The 19890-nt window shown below is 44.5% G+C and overlaps 1 protein-coding gene across 1 annotated transcript; it reads right to left on the bottom strand.

Annotated features, from left to right (window-relative positions):
* Positions 1-1074: 1074 nt before the first annotated feature.
* On the bottom strand, positions 1075-19466 carry MEIOC (meiosis specific with coiled-coil domain). Its single transcript, XM_075723037.1, has 8 exons — positions 19461-19466; positions 17174-17299; positions 15765-15922; positions 15528-15632; positions 12078-13938; positions 10399-10533; positions 6240-6420; positions 1075-1298 (listed from the first exon to the last, which is right to left on the bottom strand). Exons 1-8 carry the CDS (start codon positions 19464-19466, stop codon positions 1075-1077), a joined length of 2796 nt encoding a protein of 931 aa, XP_075579152.1.
* Positions 19467-19890: the final 424 nt, after the last annotated feature.

Here is a 19890-nt window from a genome sequence, read left to right on the forward strand (position 1 = left end):
CTAGGCAAGGACAGCTGAATAAATTTAATCCACACATTATAAACGCGATGCCAGACGTGTTAAAACCCTGCATCTCCTGAGCCACATAATACCAACATTTCGTATCAGTGAATAAGTTACTTGTATTCCGTACAGATTAAGATATGCAGAGAAACACCAAATATTAATAGCTGTCAAAAATGCGGATGTAAACTAAGAAGTCTAAAATAAGACAGACAAATTTCAAACCAAACTAGTGAAAAGAGTAACTTTAAGAAAACCTACACTTCAGAACTTGGTGATACCTCTTTGAATTTTAAAGTGACAGTATTAAAAACGAGACTCATTATTTCAGCTGCTGCGCAGCTTTTAAAAGGATAATCCTGTGAGCATGTCATATTTTCATTATGTTAAAATACTTTAAAACAGAGGTACTTTTTTTCCCCAAGAGCATGCCCAAATGGTTTGGACACATTTACTAAATTGCATGGTTTCACAACAGCAATTTTGTCATACCAGTAATTTAGTAGAACCCGGTGCATCTCCTTTCAGAAACTTAAGATTCTAAAATCTCAAATTCATAAATATTCATATTTTAAATATTTAATTTTACATGAATATTGGGTATTCTTAGCATTTTTTCCTCCTGTTTCCAGGTATTAGTTTGATAAGGAAACCATTTTTACATCACAATCTTATCTGCTACTAACCGGACACCCCCTTTAGACTACAGTCTTTAAGAATCATTATTTTAAAACCCATTTCCTAAAGCAAAACTAAAAGAAGTTATCAGAAGAGTTGTACACCAGGGTTCACCTGCAGAAGTTAAATAATATCTTAGCTGTTAATTAATTAGTCTGATTATTTAAGTTAACATTCACCAGTTCGGCTTTACAATGTTCTGATGCTGCTTGTAACATTAACTGTTTAAGTAGAACCCGAGAGCCCTTAAAGCAAATTCAACTTCTTGTCAAGATACAGCTTTAAATATGAATATTAGTAGTTCAAACCTTACAAATAATTAAAAAGAATTAGCGTATCATCTCTCATACATACGGACGGCGGAGCGTATTTCCGCATGCAGCCGGTATTTCGTTAGTGCTTGCTGACTTCAGCCCTCTGATTCAGGGCACCGCAGCTGTTCACGTTTTCGTACGCTTTTTCTTCAGGTTGCACCGTCTCCCGAACAGCTTTCTCCAGATCTAGTTTTCCAGCTAAAGATTTCGGTAGGGTCATCTGGAGCGCGCACCAGAGAGTTGTACGTGCTTTACGTGTTGCTACGCTCATCTCTTTAATTGCCAAAGCAAGAGCAAAGACATCTGCAGGGAGGAAATGGCATTTTAATCTTCATTACACGGGTCATCAGCAAGCACTATTTGGGATTAATTCACTCTGGCAATGCTAAAACCAGCAAAATGTTTTAGGCCCTTTTCAGCGTCTGATTTTGTGTCTGTCTCTTTATAAGGTTGCAAAAGTTGAATCTAAGAAAGTAGTGATTTTTAGGCCCTCATACAAAGAGTATATGGAATTTAGGTACTTATTTTGTTAAAGCTCCCACTTAGCTGTCACCTGCTATCAGGAGCACCTAAAGCCTTACGGTCAGCTCTGGTTTTGAAAGTCTTCCACATCCACACGTACTAAAGGCATCTCGCCCCTTCCTGCATGAGCTCATCGCTGAATCTTCACAGCAACCCCTCCAGATCCACCAAGTGGATCCTTTGCCCACCTCATTCAGACAGGTGAAGGAATAGCTCATTTATGGCATTTTATTAAAGCATACAGATCACGTTCTGCAAAAATGTGTCAAACCCCACCACTTTAAATTAAAGAGTAAGGTGGTGCAGCGGTCCATGTATTCAACAGCAATGTCTTAATGCATAGATAATGCTTTGATTTTAATTCCAGCCTGTGTGCGAGGAAACAAGTTCGATACCCTCTTCCAGGCACCAGAGTTTGCAGCCAGAACGTCCATGTTATTTTGGGGTAGGGGCACACCCGCTCCTCCCTGGCCAAACACTCCCACGGGGTTTGGAAGCTGTGGAAGACTTTAAGTCAAAGTCTGCGCTTCCAAGTGCTCGTGCTCGGTCAGCACGACTGCAGTTTCATTCTATTGCAAAAACCTGGCACCTCGCTTCAACCAGTATGCTTGGATTCACTGTTCCAGGTGAAAGCATTCCCCTCCCGGCGGTACTGGGGGTGCCTCAGAAGAGGGCAGAATTTAACGGCCTAACCTTATCCCCTCACCATCCCTCTTCACCAGCTCGTCTGGCTCTCACTCCCCGGGCTGGTTTCTGTGAAACCCATCCCGAGATGTCCGTCCTTCCTTCTGCACAGAGCCACCACCGATTCCTCCACAGTCACCACTGCTAAGCAGGAGCTGTACAGAATTGGATTTAGGTAACTGTGAAGAATCACCATGAAAATCCACTTGTCCAACACAAGTGTCAGCCATCCAAAGAAGTTTAGAAGACAGTGATTGGAAGGATAACTCCAGAGAAATATAGGACAGACTACAGAGTGGGAGGCTCTAGCACCCCAATGTCCTTCTTGTGTTGAGGGGCCCAAAACTGGACACAGCATTCCAGGTGCAGCCTCACCAGCGCCGAGCACAGGGGCACAATCACCTCCCTGCTCCTGCTGGCCACACCATTCCTGATACAAGCCAGGATGCTGTTGGCCACCTTGGCCACCTGGGCACACTGCTGGCTCATGTTCAGCCGCTGTCGACCAACACCCCCAGGTCCTTTTCGGCCAGGCAGCTTTCCAGCCACTCTTCCCCAAGCCTGCAGCGCTGCATGGGGTTGTTGTGACTGAAGTGCAGGACCCGGCACTTGGCCTTGTTAAACCTCATTAGTTGGCCTCGGCCCATCGGTCCAGCCCCCTCTGCAGACCCTTCCCACCCTCAAGCAGATTGACACTCCCGCCCAATCTGGAGCGTGTCCAGAGAAGGGCAGTGAAGCTGGTGAAGGGTCTGGAGCACAGGGCTGATGAGGAGCGGCTGAGGGAGCTGGGGGTGTTCAGCCTGGAGAAGAGGAGGCTGAGGGGAGACCTGATCGCTCTGCAGCTCCTGGCAGGAGGGGGCAGGGAGGGGGGTGTTGGGCTCTTCTGCCAAGTAACAAGCGATAAGACAGGAGGAAATGGCCTCAAGCTGCATCAGGGGAGGTTTAGGTTGGATATTAGGAAAAATTTCTTTACCGAAAGAGTGGTCAAGCATTGGAACAGGCTGCCCAGAGAGGTGGTGGAGTCCCCATCCCTGAAGTGTTCAAAAAACGGGCAGAGGTGGCACTTTGGGACATGGTTTAGTGGGCATGGGGGTGTTGGGTTAATGGTTGGACTGATGATCTTAGAGAACCTTTCCAACCTTAGTGATTCCTAGTTTTTACTTTCATTATAAATAATCCAGCCACCAAGCCAGGAAACATGAAATTGCTACTCTCCCCTTAACTGGTTTAGTGGTGGACTTGGTAATGTTAGGTTAATGGTTGGACTGGATGATCTTAAAGGTCTTTTCCAACCTAAATGACTCTATGATTCTATGACATGATTATCAGGTCTTGTACTTTCAAAATTCCAATTTCCAGACCAAGCTTTGTGGAACCAAGAAGAGACCACAGAAATGGTGTCATCTGGACTGCCTAGAAGCAGCTAAGAAACAAGTGACACTCACATAAACGTGCATCTCAAAGCTGTAAGATCGGGTTGGCATTTGGGTCACTCACCAGGGAGGAAGGGAAAATCCAAGAGTAATAAGGAAGAGCTGTTTTAAAGTCTTTGGCTGAATGCAATGCCCGAGAGTTACAGACATTAAAAATGTCTTTTCTCCCCTCAGAAGATGATCTGTAACATCTATATCCTTCTGAAAGATCTTAAAAACTAAATCTAGGGCAATCTCAAAGCAGAGGTATGGTCAGACAGCTCTGACAGGCTTGATGGTTGTTCTGGGTGACCGATGGCACCTCATAGAACCCTTTTTCTGATCATTGTGGTTTCTTCCAGAAGTTCATTAAGTGGTCAAAAACATTTACAAACAACTGCCAGATACCTCATACAGTTCCACAACTTCAGTGTGTAATAGAATTTTTCAGACCCATGTTGTGCACGAATACAACCGATATGAGCCAGCTCAGATCCATCTGCTTCCTACTGAAGTAAATCTGTGTTGCAACTAAAGCGGGGAGCTGGGAGAAAAGACCATGGCTCACGTATGAATTTTGTTTAAATCAAACTTCCTGGAATAGAGGACACAATAGATAGGTCCTGCCTGATAAGATAGATACTTAAGACCAGACTGGATGGAATAGAAAGGTGCTGTGGAAACAGGGTTGGGCCAGGGAAGAGCTCCTCTCAAACAAAGCAAAACCATTGACAAGAAGAAAGCTCTGCCCAAGAGAGGAGATGCACAGCTTCAGGCATCTTCCTCAAGACTTTCCCAGACGCGCAGCAAACAGTTACTACATTCAATAGTCTACTGTTTGAAATATCTTCTCCAATTAGCCACAACAGGCTAACGCATCCTGGAGACAGCCAGCAGGGAGGACGGGAGGCAGACAAAGAAAGCGCAGCCCGCCTAGGTAAGCAATCAGATCCCAGTGTGCACAGCCCACTTCTTCCTCCTCTCTTCTCAAAGCAGCTGAACCAGGGAGCAGGTCTCGAGGTCTGACAGCTCCTCTTGTCCAGACTACTTGGTTCCAAAGAGCTAACTGAGCTGGTTAAGATGTAACACCAAGTAAAGCCAGTGCCAATTATTTTAATGGGCTTAAACACTCAAAAAACCCCTTCATCTTAACAAGTCATGTAATCTTCAATCGAGGTGAAGAGAAACAAGAATGATGGTGATGAACAGGTGAAAAGAAAAATTGCTATAGTGTATCTTTTGAAGTAAACTTGAGAGTTACAGAACTGCATGATAGGACACCCCAAAGAAGTAAAACAATCCATCTAATTCAGTGGAAAGAGAGCCAGGAGGTGAGCAGAGTACTCTCAGAAACGTAAGAAAGCTTCCAACACAAAGCTGTGGGTCAGAGCATCACGGGCAGCAGGAATTTATTCTGCCTCACATCTAAGAGAGAAGGGAATCTGCCATTCTGCCTGTGTACTACTGAAAGATTAAGCTGAATATTCTGCATATTTTGGATACCATTAAGAATAAAAACATTCTGAACAATGTATTTTTGTGTATCCATCCAAAACATGATTTGTATTTGTCCTGGTTTCGGCTGGGATAGAGTTAATTTTCTTCCCAGTAGCAGGCATAGTTGCTGTGTTTTGGATTTAGTAGGAGAAGAATGTTGATAACACGCTGATGCTTTTAGTTGTTGCTCAGTCCTGCTTACGCTAGTCAAGGACTTTTCAGCTTCCCATGCTCTGCCAGGGGCACAAGAAGCTGGGAGGGGGCACAGCCAGAACAGTTGACCCCAACTGCCCCAAGGGCCATTCCATACCATACGGCGTCATGCTCAGTATAGAAACTGGGGGGGTTGGCCGGGGAGCAGCGATCGCTGCTCGGGAACTGTCTGGGTATTGGTCGGCGGGTGGTGAGCAATTGCATTGGGCATCACTTGCTTTGGATATTGTTATTGTTATTATCATTATTATATTATTATTATTATCATTACTGTTTTACTTTATTTCAATTATTAAACTGTTCTTATCTCACCCCAGGAGTGTTTCTCACTCTTACTCCTCCAATTCTCTCCCCCGTCCCATCGGGGCAGGGGCAGTGAGCGAGAGGCTGCGTGGTGCTTAGTTGCTGGCTGGGGCTAAACCACGACAGTATTTTACGTCAATCCATGACAGAGCATGCCTGAAGAGGAAATCCATTCATAAGGCAAGGCCACCTTGGTCTCTGCAAGATTCAGCAGAACTGAGAAGGTTCTAGGCAGAAACGGACAGGGCCAGAGGGGTGACAGGAACAGGAGTATGAGGGACAGGAGGAAGAAAGAGGTGGTAGCTTAATATCGTCTCCAATCCCAAAATGCATTACAAAAAAAAAATCCCATTACCTTCTCATTACTTGCTAGTTTATTAATTGAATAATGCACTCCAAATTGATTCAACCCATTTACCTCTAAAACCCAGTTTTAGTGTCCTCTCAAAACCATCATCTAAACCCCATACAGTCTGCCGTTCTCAAGGCTCTAGACACTGAAAAATGAATTAAAACTTTAATACAAAACCCCTCACACTTATTTTCTTTATAAACTTGCAATAAGTGTAGAATTTTTCAGCTACCTTATAAAAGTACGTAAGCATAGTTATACCTCTGTCATCTTGGCATCTGGGAGCTCCTTGCCTCTGTCGATTTGAAGCATTTACAATTTCATCTTTTCTGCGTGACTGCACTACATGAATTACCTCCAGATGTTTATCAAGAGCAGTAGAAATGTTAGCATGAAGGGGAGAACTGCGAAGGCGCTCCATTTTTCCCAGTAAAGTCACAACCTAATAAACATTTTACATGTTACAGGAGTTCAAACTATATTCATCTAGACTTACGAGAAAATTAACTAGATTAGGAAGAACAAATTAACGATAACCATTATTTTTGTTTGAGAACAGGTCATAAAGTTACAGTTGAAGTAGTTAAATTCTTACCTAGGATTTCTTCTTCTCCAAAACCGAAGCTGTAGAATACCTGGGTGTGCACAGCACAACAGCAAAGCTAAAATACCCAAATATTAGGACCCCCAGCCTACTAGTTAATAATGGATATATACAACTTCGAGACAACCATATAACAGGAGGTGCTTCCATGACAATGTGCATTCCTCCAAGTCAAGACCACTGCGGTCCTCCCTTCCACCGCCACTGCTGCAGTTATCCGGGTGCAAACCAATCCCACACAGACTGCCCAGTTTTCACCCGGATGATCTCTGCGTGCTGTGCCAGCGCAAAGCAATGGGCAACGTGGGAGAGCAGCAGCCTCAGGTCGGATTGGCTAAAGCTGCTGTGGAACCACAAGCGTCACTGACTTTCAGGAGGGATACTCAGGACTAAAGGAGCTCTTTCAGAGAGTATTGACCACAACCACTCAAAAATCATTCAGTTTTGATTAGTTAATTGAAAATCTGCATCTCTGTTGTCTTGTTTATCTTATGACAGTGACATTATTATGAATTTCCCCTTGGTGAGCGACTCCTCAACTGTGGTTCACAGACCACTGAAGAGCCTGGTTACTAGTCTGCAGAAAGAGATGAAACTAAAAATTCCAAAATTGTAATGTTTGCTGGGCAATGCCTACACCTGATGCCCTACAAAGCAGCCTGATGATCATGGTCATCCACAGGTTAAAAATAAGAAACAGAGAGTCTGGGAGCACAATGCAAAGCAAAGTTCTTGATGTTTCCTTGCAACAGAAAGACTGTAGGCTTCCCTAGGAAAAAGACTGTAATGGAGTTTTTAAAGTGTAAGAAAGGGTGTTTAACAAAGGAATTTGAACGAGGACAATTTGCCCAACCTGCCCAAGTATCCTCAGAGCAGGCTGCTGGCCAAGGCTGTTATTTTGGCAACAGCATCCGCAACAGCAGAAGAGAGCAGCCGCTCCTTGCCACTGGGCTCAGGAAAGAGCAAGCTCCCACTGCCAGACTTGTCCTGCTCCCCCTTAGATCGGGTGAAAGCGGGAACAGGGGGAACATAGGCAGGAATAAACTGCACAAGTTACTGTGACGGCAGCAACAACCAATAAACTCAGAAAGTGACATTTCACATTTGTAAGGAAGCTGAGAGTTTAAAAAAACTTGAAGGGAGAACTTCATATGAACAGCTGAGGAATCAGTCACTAGGATAGGAAACTGAAGTAGGTAACTGTTTGAAAATCACTAGATTTGTTTCTGAAGAAAAAGCCAGATTTTAAGGGGTGGCATAGTAGGATTACACAAGCAAGTGAAACAAAGCAAGATGAACCTGACAGTCATTTCCCAGTCTTACTTGATAGTATGTCCACATCCACAAAAGGACTTACGTTCTGAAGACCTGGTTTTCAGGTACCACAGCATCATCCAACGGGATCCACAATTGATGGTTAAATGCCTACATTTATACTAAGCCTGGGAGAAGTGCCAGGTGTCTAAGAGCAAAATCCACGTCAGTCAGCAAAGCTGGGCTGCCCCAGCAACCCAACGGGAACCACTGAAGGCTCAAACGCTTGCTTTCCCATCCCCTTGGTTTTTCAGGAGTTCACCCTGCACTCCCAAGGGACACTTCTTTCCACTCACAACTCAGAGGCATTAACTAAATCTGCCCTTCTCTTGCAAAGCACAGCTGATCCATTCTGACTGTCACAGGGCTTGCCAAGTAATTCAGATCCTTCACCGGGAAAAGCAGCAAGCCACCAGCAACGCTGAGGCTGACGGCCGGAGTGGCAGGGTCCCAGCGAAACAGCCAGCGGAGCCACCAACCCTGCAGTGCAGAGGTGAGCGCACGCCACGGGATAAGGACTGACATTTCAGGCCCAGCTTTGACGACTGTTCTTCACAAAACAGTGTCTTTGGAACAGGGACTGTAATGCTTTCCCCAGCCCATACAGATACCCTTGCTACTAGAAATAAGCTGCTATTTCCCCTCACTGGCAAAGATCATTACCAGTCCAGAACAGAAGAGCCTCAACAGGACGAGCTGAGTGTCCAGCCTCAGAGTACCCCGCAGTGGGGTGATTATGGCATTCTCCAGTTACAGCTGTGGATTTGCATCTCCCCAGACACACGGGAGACGAGATACAGTCTGTAGAGAGGAGATCCTGGTTTGAAGTTTGTTCTCTGACTATTAAGTGGTTTTAATAGCTACTGATGACATCGTGAAGGAAATAACTGTCACCTCTCCATCAGCTATGCTTTGTTCCGGAACTGAAAGCAACTGCAAGTGGAAGTCTCGAATGAGAAAACCAAAGTAAAGTACGTGACCACCAGGAGGATTTAACTAGATGCTCCGCACTACAAAGAGTTAATTCCAGATTCAGCCAGCTCAACCTCCACTTGAACCTCTGTACCGGTGTTTCTCTTTGGCCATCACTAAGCTTTTTGATGTTAGAATCCAGGTTCAACAGCCTCACTGTGCTTTTAAGCATTCTTAAAACTACTTTTCAGTTGCTACCTAACAAGTGTTTGAGGTTCTACACCCTGAAGCTTGGTTCTTCAAATCAGTTGCTACCTAACAAGTGTTTGAGGTTCTACACCCTGAAGCTTGGTTCCTCAAATGGCTAGAGAAGATTAAGTCCTTTTTCAGATGCAGTTTTAAAGTATTAGGACAAGGACAGGCAAGCCTTCTGAAAGTGGAAACTTCCTAACACTGCTCTTTTGGGGTTCATAAAACAGTAGTTTAAAAAGCATACACTAAACCTGTCAACACATCTTTCGCTGTACTCTACTCAGCTGTATGAACAAAACCAGGCAGTTGCACAAGACAGATTTCAGCAGGCAGCGAGCAGACACGGCTCCATGGCTTATTTCACCTGTGTGAGAGCAGTAGGAAAGACTGCTTCTTACCACCGCTGCCTGGGAGCGGCTGAGCTCAGCAGTACTGGTTCCTCCAGGAACCAGCATTTCTCAGAACAACAGCTGCTGCCTTTAATCCCATGTCCCCTCGCAGGGGCAGGCTTCGGCTCTGCGCTTTCAGCCCAGATTTCTCCTCCTTCTGCAGCATGAGCATCCTGGCTCTGGCCTCTCAGCCTCAGAAGAGGCAGATCAGACCCTCGCTGTTCTGCTGGCAGCACAGATCAGCTCTGCTTCTGCCCGCCTCCTCCCTCGTCTCCCCCGCAGAATTCTGCGCAGGTTGCTGCCTCACAAAGAAGCGCGATACTGCACACTGGCACGATCATTTGGCCACAGAGCCACAGGCAGCTCAAAAGTCACCAGTCACGCTTGCCCCACAGGTTGTGGCTGTTTGGCTTAAGAAGCAAATTAGTAACTCAGAAGATCAGGCTGAAGCTGCAGCCAATAACCATTCTGCATTAAAAAAATAAAAGACTCAAGCAAATATGTATCAGTCTTACAAACATTAAACAGACTTGCTTTCTTCCCCACAAATACTTCCTCTAATGCAGTGTCCACAAATCTACAGTGAACATTTCTCTGCTGAGCTGCTGAAAATGGAAAAGCTCAAAAATCAGGCACACCTTAGTGCAAGCAGTTAGGCTAGATGACTGGATTCTGGCGTCTCATGCACACTCTTGTACTCCAAGACACATCCTCCTGGCACGCATGCACGTAAACGTGAGCCTCAGCTACCCAGTGGGTTCCCTGGTAACAGCAGCAGTGAACCTGGAGCTGTAGAAATTCTAGCAGGGACTGCTGAAATATTATTCCCTGCATAGCATTTAATAACAAAGCTATTTTGGGAAAAGCTGCTCTGATCATCTTATATATCTTATACTGTACTCAAAGTTCTGTGCAGTAAGATCAATAGATTTTAAGTCCTACAACTCACTCTGGCTTGTTCACGTAGCTGATCCACAATTAAGCGATCGACTCTTGATGGGTTTGATGTCAGCCTTGGAATCGGAGTGTTGTTAGCACTGGAAACCTTTTTCCCTTGGAAATTCTTCGCAAGAGCTGATTCAGTCTGCAGGAAAACGAAAGAATAACTCCCTAAGAATGTAAGCTGCAAAGCGTGCTTTATTACAGAAACAAGAAAAAATATCAGATACACAATTGCTTTCCCTTAGGGTTTTGGATTTTTTTTAAAGCAGACAATGAGGATTCAGTCATTTGGGATTTAACCATTTGGTAAGACAATCACCTGTTTTAAGTGAACAGCTGCTTTACTCAAAGCAGTTCAACTAAAGTAATTACACCAACATTATGTGTTTTTCAGAAGCACTGTGTCTTCTCACACTCTGACTACAGCCTCTACTAGTTTTGCCTGTAAATATGAATGAGCAAACAGGTGTGGACCTCATCCACAAAATTAAAATAAAATTGTTTAAATTAGCAAGTAACCTAAATTTTGTACACGAGTCAGACTACAGAAAGCTTTTTTGTTTTATTTTGTTAAAATGAAATCACATTTTATTTAGCCATCAGAAAATTACTTTGAAACCTGACTGCAAGATTTCAAATTTCAATCTCTCTCACCCCATTGTTATGTTACTCTGGAAGACCCGTAACAATATACAGCTGGCTAAATCTGTTTCAAAATTGCTTTTCTTAGACTGTCTTGTGGTGGCCCACATAAAGCTGCAGCCTGGTTTTCTCCACCACATCCCCCTGCCATGCACGTGTCAACTCTTTCACTTTTCTATGCAAGCCTAGAAAAGAATCTCCCCTCCTCAAGTCAAGCTCATTCTCTCTCTAAACCCTCTAAATGGCACAGCCCCACGACTCCCCCGGTAACATTTGGTCAAGCTTTCCTCTCAGGAAGTCACAGCTCCAGATTGTTTTTGAATTTCAATACCAGCTAAACTGGTGAAATTAAGACAGCATTTACATTCAACAAGGGTCACCTGAAGCGCTTCTGCTGATCACCAGAAAGGACAATTGCTTTAAGTAGGGCTTCATACAGAACTACCTGAACCTTTTAGTTCAAATGTTTTAGTATTACTCTTTCTTCTGCCTCCATTTCTGGGGGAAAAAAAAAGCCCCTTCAAATACATCTTAGGTTTAGAACTTCAGGAGAACAGGTGAGAACTCCTCTCTGAAAGAACTAAAAGTGTATGGCCTAAGAATTTTAATTAATTCTTGAAAGGATTAAAGTTTAGTCCCAATTCAACATATAATTAATGAATTTGCTTTCAAAGTTTCCAGATGCATTGTATTTACTGTGTTAAAAAAAAAAAAGTTGACATGGTTTTGTCAGTCATACAACATACTTTCCCCAACCCCAACACAGAGACTGAAAAAGTCACTGAATTCCTGCTTTAAGTGTAAGATTCAACACAACACTCGTTATGCTCCCAGCCAGGCTACAAACCTTCAAAACTTGTGTTTTCAGTCCAAATATACAGAGAAGCAAACTCTTTTAACTTCAAAGTCCCATTAAGCATTTCAACTCGTAACAGTGAGAATTACCCATGATGCCTTAACTGGTCTGAGTAGGATGAGATCTAAATCAAATCTGTGATATAGCATATTAATTTAGTAGGGTTTTTTTTTTTTTTTTTTTTTTACCTTCTTTCTTTCTTTCTCTAAAGCTTTCCACTGTTCATAACATTCTTCTAGTCTAATATGAAGTTCGCTGGCAGGCCCACTACGGGTTTTAACTTGCCTCTGAAATCCAAATGCTGGTACAAAACCAGAAAAAGAACTGTCACCGTACATCTTGTCATTAAAATAAGGGTAGAAGCGTTTTAAATCATCGTGGGAGAACCAGTCGTGAGACTCCATCAGAGGGACAATGGAACGGCCAAACAGGCGAGCTGATCTCAAGGGGAAAGCACTCGAACCAAGCTGCTGATTCCGTCTAAAGTCACCCATCATGCAGTTGTTGGAAAAGCTTGGAGCCTGCAGGCAAGTCACAGGGTTCATGGCGTTACTGTCTCCGCTCCCCTGCCTGATATGAAACGGACCCTGAGAGTCCATTAAATCTTGGTACATGTTCTGCAGCAACCCATCTGCGTGTTTTTGTCCTTCCAGATCGTAATGCTCACTCCGTGGCTTCAACTGGAAACGGTGTTTGTTCATACTTTCAATGATCCCCAACTGCTGAGCTGAATAATTGTCACAGAATCCATTTGGCTGCTTCAATTTCTTTTCACTTAAATACTCAATGAGATTCTCTTCTCCACTCCTAACTAGTGCTTCCATGCAAGCAACAGACCGAGCTCGGTCTGCAGCGTTATAACCAAAATCAAGACTTGAAAAAACCGAAGGATTATCTTGACAGTACTTGTGAAATAAGTTACTATTTAAAGGGAAATTTGAAGACGATAACTGAAAAAAATCATTAGAGTGACTGGAACTTTTTGGAAAAGCAGGTAAATGATTATTCAGTTTCAACAAAGGACTTGGATTCTGAAATGGGATGGAAGCAGCGGTTTTAGTTTGAATGTTCATCCAAGCTGGCCTTATGTTAGCGCCTGCTGAAGGGTTTGCTGAGTTTGGTAATAATGGAAGTGATTTACAGTATTCAGAATTCTGCAGATCAGACTTGGAAAACTGCTGCTTTTCTACACCATTTGCACAGTCACTATTCCCTGGACAAGCTGCAAAAGATTTTACTCCATATTCAAATTTTTGCCCCAAATCAGTGCAGTATGAAGCTTCATTTGCAAATTGTTTTTCTGACAGAAGTCCTACAGCCTTGGGAAATGGAAAGTTTTGCTGATCTGAAACTGTATCTTCTATTTTTTTCTGAGTTCCTGATTTAACTTGAAATAATTTAGTATAGGGTTCTGTGTCCAGAGATGGTGCCTCAATGGTTCCATTTACTAACTTTTTATTATCTTGGAGGCTACAATTGGTGCTCTTGTTAGGCTTTGCTTTACTAGCGTGAGAATATTCAGCGTATCTACTATAATCTGTGTTTTCACTGTATCTGTGAAACTGCGGAAGAAACGCTTCTGCCCGCTTTTGGTGCGGCTGTGCATCTGCTCCTTTGGGACACACCTTTTCCCTCCCGTAAGAATAAGCATCGGCTCCCAAGTCTTTCACTACTTCTGAATACCCAGCTTGGGGTGTAAAGGTGTTTTTTATGTATGGATAGTTTTGATACATGGGTGTTGTCTTCATATGCTCATTAGTCTGCATGCTGCAACAGTTGGCATGATCATTCCTAGAAGAGTATAAACACTGCTCTTCAAGGTCTATGCCGGTAAACCCGCGATAACATTCGTCTACTTTTTGTTGTGATGCAAGATTACCACTTTGCGAGTACTGTTTTTCAGCAGCAGATACGGATTCACTACTGTAAAAACCCTGCTGTGAGACAGCTCCAACAACTGGTCTTTTAGTTTCTGGCAACAGGTCATGGTGGTCTACGATTCTGGTCACACTCATGGGCCATACTGACTTCAAGTTGGAAGGGCAACTCCTTGAAAAACAAGAAATACACGGTTAGATTCTGATCTGCGGTGCTCCTCTTCCATTCCCAAATGCAGAAAAAGGTTTAAGAACCCAGTTCTTCCCCAATCATTTCTCTCAATTGATTCAAAGATGCCTTACTCCAACTTCTACCCACTAGCAGCCATCACTGCAGTTTTCCTTAGCTAGATGAGAAAACTCATTCTGGCCTGTGCAAACCCGCCCATATACCCCTAGGAGCTACGTACAATGCCTTCAAGCTGCAAGCGATGTGTACGTACCAAATCATGTTCAGTCAATCCCATCAAGAGATTTACTGTCTGTAACCACTAGAATACTCCTGGTTAAGCAAGACATTAAGATAATCATACTTCCAAACTACCCACAACCTTTAAAAGCTATGTCCTAGCACTCCAGACAAAACACTTCTCTGTGCCATCCTGCTTATTGCTTCAGAATTGCCCGTGTTTTACACTGGCTTACACTGCTTCCTGCAGGTAAATCGAGAATAAGCATCTCGGCACACTTCCTTTCCTTCCACTAATTACCATGAGTTAACGCAGGACAATCACCGCCTGTCAAGGAAAGCTGTAAACAGACTAAGTAAAAAATGGAATTGTGCCTGGAAGTCATTACAGTCACAGCCAAATTTGGCAGTACTGAAGACAGAAATCCAACCTTAACTGTCTGAAGCAAAGGAATTAGTAAGTTATCTTTTGATCAAGACTGACTCTCTCTAAAGTCTTCCCTCCCTTCAGCCACATAACTCGGCACACATACAGAAATCATTGAAATTTTGGGAGAAGACAGAAAGGGAGAGTGGTGCCTTGCTTGGGAACCCCGAGAACTGGGTTCCCTTTCTTAGAATCATAGCACCGTTTAGGTTGGAATACACCCTTAAGATCATCGAGTCCAACTGTTATCCCTTCGACCCAGAATACCTAGATTCAGGCAAAAGACTGTGAGCTCTCTAAGTATCTTGGGGATGCTGGATGTGAATCCTTCTGTGTCAAGTTATTGTGACTATCTAATGGTTTCTTTTGGTGCTGGAATACAGGCAGAATAAATCTGACATTTAGATATGCAAATATTGCTCAGGTAGCAGTAACATCAAGAAATACTCGTTTTGCATGGAATTCTTCCCTCCTGCCAGTTCAGGAAAGCGTGAAGGAATACGATTTTGTGTTTTGCGTATTCTTTCTGTGAACTGAAATTAATTAAGAAAGAAACCTAAAGTCTGAATTCAGATCTGAAATTGATCTAAAGAAATAGGCCAAGTCACATATTCAAGGAGATCTATCCGAATACAGCATTCCACAATGCTTGTTAAGGACTTACTCAAAAAAATCCAATAAAAAAGTTCTGTAAATACCAGAAAGCCAAAAACTACCATGTAACTTGAGTACCCAGAGAAAAGCTTTCAAGTATCACAACCGAAATATTAGAAGATTAGGGGGAAAGAAGGGAAACCATAAAGGGCACGAAGACTTGCCAGCAGCAGACGCGAAGATGACTAACAGAACAGATACTGAGATCAGCGAGGGTAGTTTTTGTCAGAGGAAGAGAATGACAGCAGTGCTTGCATGGCAACACACTCACCCCTCAGCAAAATATGGCTGCGATTTATCTTGTTCTTCCAAGATGTTAGACACAAGTCCGTATAAATCTGTTTCACTGCCATAATCATTCCTTTCAGGTTGAACCCTGAAAACGAATTGCATATTAGTAAAAACAATTATTCCATTCAAAATAATTTGTAAGCTAAATTAAACTCACAAACAAAAATAATCCATCTACTCCTTCAACACACACATTCTCTCTGTCACAAACGACTACCTGGACTTCATAGTAATCTGGGAAGCAGCAGGCTGCTTAGGATCATCTCCATAGGTAGACCATGGTGCATATAAAAGGGAAGAGTCCACAGGTGCAGAGTACTCTGATGTCGAAAGGGAAGAACTGTAGGTCTGAGGTAGCTCCACATTTTCTTCATTCTACATTTTATGTACAATAAAAGCATCGATTTTAATAGTACACACATCAAATTGTCATTTCATCATTCTACACAGTCGTAACCGAGTTCAGCCTTGGAGTAACCAGAGCATGAGAAGCAAGCCAGCCACATACTTTTGGACATAATGCTACAGGTAACTTCTGCTGGTGACTACTGCCCAGCACCTAGGGGTAAAAATTTCAGGCCACGCCAGCCTAAAATGTCTGCACCAGTTTCTGTAGATGATCACTGACAGGAGTCAGGAGACACTCCCTTCCTCCCAAGTTATTTAAGCTACGGAAGAAAACTTACAGCCAATTCTTTTCTAGAGAAAAGGTCTTCTACCCAGTTTAAGTGAGAGGGAGCAATTGCTTGCTTGGTTAAACATGATATGCTTTCTTAGCTCTTAGTAACTGAAAAAATTAACGGTGTTTTCACAGGGTTAAATGTTAAAGATACACGATAATACTCCTTTATGGAGCAAAGTAGCCTAGCAGCTACAGAAAGCGGCACGCAAAGCCAGGTTTCGCTCCCGGTAAGGCCTTCTGCCTAACTCGTCTCTCTACTTCACATCTCAGTTCCCCATGTCCGTACAATCCTTCTGTAAGCAAAGACAGGTGCCCAGTTGCTGGACTTAAGGACATGGAAGCACAAAGCCAAACGAGTCTCAGAATAAGTAATAGGTCTATTACTGGAGGTACTGAAGAATGACTTTTCATTCATTTATTTGAGTCTTTTACCTCAACAAAAGTTTACGGCTATGAAAGGCAAAACGAAAAGAGGTCTGACGTACTTAGCTGTCCTGACAGTTTCTACTGCTCAGACCAAGAACCCCCTGCTCAACAGGCTGGTTTATATGAACGTTCGGACTCTACGACTGCGGCACAGCACAGAAATATCGGCTGCGATATCTAAGCTTCTCCTTCTTACCGACTTCTCCGTTTTCCTAAAAATAGTCATTTGCTCCTCACCTTGTCTACAGTTGTTTATGGTAACAGAACAACAAAGAACACAGCGAAACATTGTTTTACTAAACACCACATACTCCTTCATCTGTGACCGCATTAAAAAAACCTCACTGTCCTTTCTGATGAACACTACAACAATGGAGATTTATTATGAATAAACCAAACACCATGACTTATGTTCGCCAGTAGAAGCAACTGCATTAGAAATATTTTTTGATCATTTTGTTTACAAGCAACCCAAACTCTTACACAGACTTAAAAAATTCATTTATAATCAAATGAACCTGTGATTTGTAGCAACTGTAGAGCGAGCCAGAGCCTGTCATTACGCTACTGAATGCGTCAGTCAGCCTCCCGCCAGCTTCGGCACTATTCCAGCAGCGACTGCCGCCTCTGAACGCAATTTTAGGCTATGCAAGATAAGGGAAAAAAGTGGTAGAAGGACTTAATTATACATAGACATGAGAGTTGTAGATTTTATACCAATATGAACTTCTTTCACACTTTAATTTACCTACAGATTCTGCTCACCTGAGTTTTCAGGCAGTTAGTTCTACATATTGACATTAGAACACTTCCGTATTCACCCTTAGAGAAAAGCTTAACCCAACAAACCCCAAGTAATTCACGAGGTGTTTAGAGACAGAGAAGGAAACCCGCGTTCCCTCCAGGGAACCTCCAGGTGATTGTTCCCCTGTGCTCGGCGCTGGTGAGGCCGCACCTGGAATGCTGTGTCCAGTTTTGGGCCCCTCAATACAAGAAAGACATTGAGGTGCTGGAGCGTGTCCAGAGAAGGGCAATGGAGCTGGGGAAGGGTCTGGAGCACAGGGCTGGTGGGGAGCGGCTGAGGGAGCTGGGGGTGTTCAGCCTGGAGAAGAGGAGGCTGAGGGGAGACCTCATCACTCTCTGCAGCTCCCTGAAAGGAGGTTGTAGTGAGGTGGGGGTTGGTCTCTTCTCCCAAGTAGTGATAGGACGAGAGGAAATGGGCTTAAGTTGTGCCAGGGGAGGTTTAGGTTGGAAATTAGGAAAAATTTCTTTATGGAAAGGGTGGTCAAGCATTGGAACAGGCTGCCCAGAGAGGTGGTGGAGTCCCCATCCCTGGAAGTGTTCAAAAAACGGGCAGAGGTGGCACTTTGGGCCATGGTTCAGTCTGGTCTACCCTTGATTGGCTTAGAGTAGACTTGGTAGTGTAGGTTAATGGTTGGACTGGATGATCTTAAAGGTCTTTTCCAACCTAAACGATTCTATGATTCACACTAGCTGAGCTTCCGAAGGGCTGAGCCGCCACAGAACATCAGCTACAGAAGTAGAATTATCACCCCTTCCACCAACCGCAGCAGGAGTCATTTAGCCTTCCACGCATTGCTAGACACCTCTCCTCCTTTTATCACTGTTCCTACTACATCATTTCCGTTATATGAATGCATGCACGTGCATGTTCAGATTTTAGGAGCTAGAATTTTGCTATAATACACACACTGGGAGCTACAGTGGAAATCTGCCCCATTCTGTAGCTAGGGGAGAAACAACTTCCACCTAAGAAACAGCCCTCTCCCCATCACCAACCTGGAAGCGCTCAGAAATAGGTGGCCAGTGGAAGCAAAGAATGAAAACAAAACAAAAAGTCAAGCACCTTTTCTTCCCTTTTTCAGACTGTGAGGTACACAAGGAAAATTTAAAGCTAAAATAACACTGACTAGCTAAAAAACTCTTTAGCTCACAAATAAAAAAGTGAAGTTATTTGCATAATATTTAAAATATTACCATAGCGGCTCATTTAAAATGCTTATTAAATTCAGAAAAAGTTCAAATTTCACAGGACTAGCATTCTGAAACTATTCTGAATAAGCACTCCTCTCTAAAAAGATGTTCTTCTACAGCTACCCGAGGATGAAAACAAGACCCTGCATCTGATGTACGTGGTCTACAGCATGATCTTCTTTCTAATTTACGCCGCAGTTACACTGATGTTTTAACACACTGCTTTTTTCAGACACATTTTACAAATACATGAACATGCAAAGTCAGAATTAGCGTGGAGCACAGCTCCATTTTTTTACACTAATTATTCCACGTTTTCTCCTTAGTTACCTCCTTGTTCAGTAAGGACACCTAGCACTTACATGATTTGTGACCTCAAATGAGGAAACAAATAGGTACAAGGAGCTGCTACAGATTTGTGACACCCCCCACCCCCTACATGCTCATCTGCTTCCCAAAGGGAATTTTTTCAGGACACTCAAAAGCCTTTTCCCGACGCTTTCAGGCTCAGTTTCACAGCACGTGCTACCACCAGGCAGGCCCAGGCCTCGACGGCGCTGGGCCTCGGGCGGCCCCGCAGCACAGAGAAAAGCCCGGCTGGGGCTCAGCTCCACTGCGGCGGGAAGGGTGCGAGGGTGCCGCAGCCCTGCTCAGTTACCGGCGCCCAGGCGAGGCCCCGGGCCAGCTCCAACCGCCCGCTGGGTTTCTGAGAGGACAAGCTGCGCCGCCCAGCCCCGGCTCGGCTCGGCTCGGCTCGGCTCAGCCCAGCCTCGCCCCAGCCCCAGCCCCAGCCCCAGCCCCGTCCCTCACCTCCATCGGGACCTCCGGGGCAGGGGCAGCGGCCGCGGCTACCGGCAGCACGCGCCGCCGCTGCCGCCGCCGCCACCGCCTGCCGCGCGCGTGGCCATGGCGGGCCGCCTGAGGCGAGGGGCGGCCGTTAGGCTCGCGCCGGGCCAACCGCCCCCCAGCCCCGCGCGCTCCAGGGGATTGGCCAAGCCCTGAGCCGCCTGGCCAATGAGAGGCCGCTCGGCTCCCTCGCACCTCCCCGCACCGCGTGACCCTCCCTGCTCTCCACGCGGCTGTTAGACGGCGGGCGCCCGGAGCTAGCCTCAGGGCAACAGAGCTTTATTTCTATTGGCCCCCAGCCGCCCACGCCTAGCCAATGAAAAATCACCTCGCCGACACCTCCCGCCAATGAGGGGCCGCGGAGGCGTTGTGCACCCGGTGACAGCGCCGCGGC

This window comes from Pelecanus crispus, chromosome 18, assembly GCF_030463565.1.
Source record: "Pelecanus crispus isolate bPelCri1 chromosome 18, bPelCri1.pri, whole genome shotgun sequence".
NCBI classification, from domain to species: domain Eukaryota; kingdom Metazoa; phylum Chordata; class Aves; order Pelecaniformes; family Pelecanidae; genus Pelecanus; species Pelecanus crispus.

What these genes read in the sequence shown, in the direction of transcription:
- MEIOC (XM_075723037.1), bottom strand. An exon ending in TAGAGAAAGAAAGAAAGAAG is followed by an intron (nt 10,534 to 12,077) that starts GTAAAAAAAAAA and finishes GTTTTCCTGCAG; the next exon opens with ACTGAATCAGCTCTTGCGAA. An exon ending in CAGATGCCAAGATGACAGAG is followed by an intron (nt 1,299 to 6,239) that starts GTATAACTATGC and finishes TCCTCCCTGCAG; the next exon opens with ATGTCTTTGCTCTTGCTTTG.